Below are 3,387 nucleotides of genomic sequence, written 5' to 3'. Positions count from 1 at the left end.
CTCGTAAAACTCATGGAAACTTTAAAGCTAGGAGCAGATTTTATTTTTGTTTAGATCTTCAAATTTCACACTTGCAAAATACTTACATCCCTGGACCATCAAGCTCGAGTAGGTTCTGAAGACATGTGAAAATCAGGAGAAAGCAAAACCAAAATGACCGTTCAATGGTAGAATTATGCCAACCTCAGGACCATTCTTCTCGGGGGGGATCGTTGTTTGTCCATTTTCTCACACTGAGTCAAGGATCAGATGTTTCCAGGCCATAATACGTATGTGAGCGCAGCACAGCTCACTTCACATCTCGGTTTACTTTACTCTCCCACACTTGAGAATGTATTTTGTCAGATTTATGAAGGCTGGCACCTGGCGGGTGGGGGGGGGGTGCGCGCCGAGGGAAGGGCAGCACTGGCATTGCCCTGACCCACCTCTGCGCCCAACACCGCAGCCCTGGGCAGGGATCTTGGAGCCTCTCTGGAACCTGAAGCTGCACCGAAGACATTTAAGAAGCCCCATGGTCTACCCAGACATTTCTCACAATTTCCTATGAAAACAAATTCCTCGGTGGAAATACTTCCTCGCACGTTCTGAGTTTTAACGGCAGTCCTGCCCACAGCCCCCACTAACCCCGCAGCGCTGACGGACGCTGCCAGCAGCTGAATTTTCACCTCCCCGGCCCGTCCTCCCGTGCGGGCACCACAGGTCCTGGGCCTGGCCCTGCCGCTCTGCTTTCAGTGATGGGTTTGCCCAAGGGATTTTCGGTGATGGGCAAGCGGCCAGTGCGAGCAGCGGCTGGGCACAGCCACCACGGACGCCTGGGCAGCAGGTCCCTGGGCACGGGTGGCCCCTCTGGTCCAAACTTCAGCCCGTGGGCTCTACCCACGGAGAAATGTCCCCTCCTCCCGTCCCTCGGGACCTGCCGCCCCCGGGTGCTCCTCGCCGGCCGAGGGCAGGCTTCGAGCGGAGGGGGCACAGCCGGGGCTGCCCGCGGGCCCGGCGAGACGATGCCCGGCCCGGCCCGGCCCGGCTGGGGGCTGCGAGTCGCTCCCAGCCCCGACCCCGGCCCCGACGGCGCGTCCGCCGCCCCGAGCGGGGGCTGGAGGGCGGCGCGGGGGCCGGGGGGGCCGGGGGGCTGGTTGCCCGTGCGCTGCCCTGCGCTGCCCGTGCGCTGCCCTGCGCTCCCCGCGGCGCAGCACGCCTGCGCGGGGTGCGGGGCCCGCTCCTGGCAGGCGGCGTGTAAGATGAGTGAAGATGCCGGGGGGGCAGCGGGCGCAGGGGAAGCTCTGCCATCGAAAACCGCTCACTCGGGCAGCGGCGAGGCAGAGAGACAACCCTGAGCCGATGCCAGGGGCTGCCTACCTGCGCGGTGCGCCAAGATGATGGCCATGAACGCCAAGCAGCCGTTCGCCATGCACGCCGCCCTCCAGGAGCCCAAGTTCTCCAGCCTGCACGCCAGCGCGGAGGCGATGCGCAGAGTGTGCCTCCCGGCCCCGCAGGTACGTAGACGAAGCATAATTACCGCTGTAAGGCACATTTTCTGACAGGCACCGGCTTAATGTTTTTTTCATGTCGCCAAGAACAATCGCGCGTCTCGGAGTCTCTCTCCCCCCCTCTCCCGCTCCCGTCTCTGATCCGCACGTCTGCGCGAGCGGGGCCGCTGCCGTCGTATTAATTTTTATGACCTGCGCCCGGAGGAGGATCGGCGGTGCCGGGGCAGGCTGCCCCGCCGGCGATGACAGTATTCCCCACTGACTCCGCCATGCGCCTTCTCGCTCGCAGCTGCAGGGCAATATATTCGGGAGCTTCGACGAGAGCCTGCTGGCCCGCGCGGAGGCTCTGGCGGCCGTCGACATCGTCCCCCACGCCAAGGGCCACCACCACCACCCCCCGCCCCCCTTCAAGCCGGACCCCCCCTACCACGCCATGAGCGGCGTCCCCTGCGCCGCCGCCCTCCCGCACCCCGCCGCCGCCCTCCCGCACCCCGCCGCGCTCGCCGCGCACCCGCTGCCGCTGCCGCTGCCGGCGCTGGACGGCGGCGACCTGCTGGAGCACCTCTCGCCCTCGCTGGCCGTCGGCGGGCTGGCCGAGCCCCCCGCGCTGCCCGCGCCGCCGCCGCCCGCCGCGGGCCCCCTGGCCGTGGGCGTGGGCCCCCCGGGGGGCCCGGCGCCGCCGCCGCCGCCCGCCGCGCCCGAGGCGGGCTCGGACCCGCGGGAGCTGGAGGCCTTCGCCGAGCGCTTCAAGCAGCGGCGCGTCCGTCTGGGGGTGACCCAGGCCGACGTGGGGGCGGCGCTGGCGGCGCTGAAGCTGCCGGGCGTGGGCGCGCTGAGCCAGAGCACGATCTGCCGCTTCGAGTCGCTGACGCTGTCGCACAACAACATGACGGCGCTGCGGCCGGTGCTGCAGGCCTGGCTCGAGGGCGCCGAAGCCGCGCACCGCGACCGCGCCGCCGGCCCCGACCTGCTGCTGCCCGGCGCCGAGCGCAAGCGCAAGCGGACCTCGATCGCCGCGCCCGAGAAGCGCTCGCTGGAGGCGTACTTCGCGCTGCAGCCGCGGCCATCCGCAGAGAAGATCGCCGCCATCGCCGAGAAGCTGGAGCTCAAGAAGAACGTGGTGCGCGTCTGGTTCTGCAACCAGCGCCAGAAGCAGAAGCGCATGAAGTACTCGGCGGTGCACTGACGGCGCCCGCCCCGCCGGGCCCACCGACCCCCACCGGCCCCACCGACCCGGACCGGCCCCGGACCGGGACCCGGTCTCCGTTCCGCGACGGGCAGAGCCGCTCTGGGAGCGGGCAGAGCCGCCGGACCCCGCCGGGCACCCCGGGGCCGGGCCGGGCCATCCCGGCCGAGCTGCCGCGCCGGGCTCGGTCCCGCTCCCCTCCGTCGGTCCGTCGGGCCCCGTCCCGCCCCGTCGCGTACCGCCGCGCAGAGCCCCGAGCGATCGCGGCTCCCCGCACCCCCCACCCCGCAATAAAGCTTTATTTTTCAACCCGAAGGACCGCGTCTTTCCTCGCCGCCCCGCGCCGGCAGCGCCGGTGACAACGAAGGAAATACTTGCCAGCGCAAAACCAACGAAAAGCCTTCGGGGGGGCGCCCCCCCCGGGAAAGGGGACCAGGCTTGGCCCCGCCGGGCCCCCGTGGTGCCGTCGGCGCCGCGGCCCCGGCCCCGCTCCGCGCCCGCGGGCCGCCGCGGAGGGTGACCCGGCAGCCGCTCGCCCCCGGGCCCCGCTGTGCGCCGGGTGGAAACGACAAATCCCCCCAACAAAACCCACCGCGGGTTCATCTCTAACGCTGTTTAAAAGGGGAAAAGCCTTTTATTTACGATTCCCAGAAGCACCTTAACGATTAAAAATTAATGATCGCAGCGCGAGCCTCCTCTGAATATTTCACTTCA

General features: G+C 68.4%; 1 protein-coding gene across 1 annotated transcript; it reads left to right on the top strand.

Annotated features, from left to right (window-relative positions):
• Positions 1-1,373: 1,373 nt before the first annotated feature.
• POU4F3 (POU class 4 homeobox 3) lies at positions 1,374-2,714 on the top strand. Its single transcript, XM_068408683.1, has 2 exons — positions 1,374-1,493; positions 1,777-2,714. The coding sequence occupies exons 1-2, from the start codon at positions 1,374-1,376 to the stop codon at positions 2,671-2,673; spliced, it is 1,017 nt and encodes a 338-aa protein (XP_068264784.1). The 3' UTR covers positions 2,674-2,714.
• The last annotated feature ends 673 nt before the right edge of the window (positions 2,715-3,387 follow it).

Source organism: Nyctibius grandis, chromosome 10 (assembly GCF_013368605.1).
Source record: "Nyctibius grandis isolate bNycGra1 chromosome 10, bNycGra1.pri, whole genome shotgun sequence".
NCBI classification, from domain to species: Eukaryota; Metazoa; Chordata; class Aves; order Nyctibiiformes; family Nyctibiidae; genus Nyctibius; species Nyctibius grandis.
This window is presented reverse-complemented; position numbering and strand designations above follow the sequence as displayed.

Bases quoted from the DNA above. Each gene is read 5' to 3' on its own strand.
- POU4F3 (XM_068408683.1), top strand. From the start codon at position 1,374: ATGATGGCCATGAACGCCAAGCAGCCGTTCGCCATGCACGCCGCCCTC. The intron at 1,494-1,776 runs GTACGTAGACGA...TCTCGCTCGCAG, and splicing joins TGTGCCTCCCGGCCCCGCAG to CTGCAGGGCAATATATTCGG.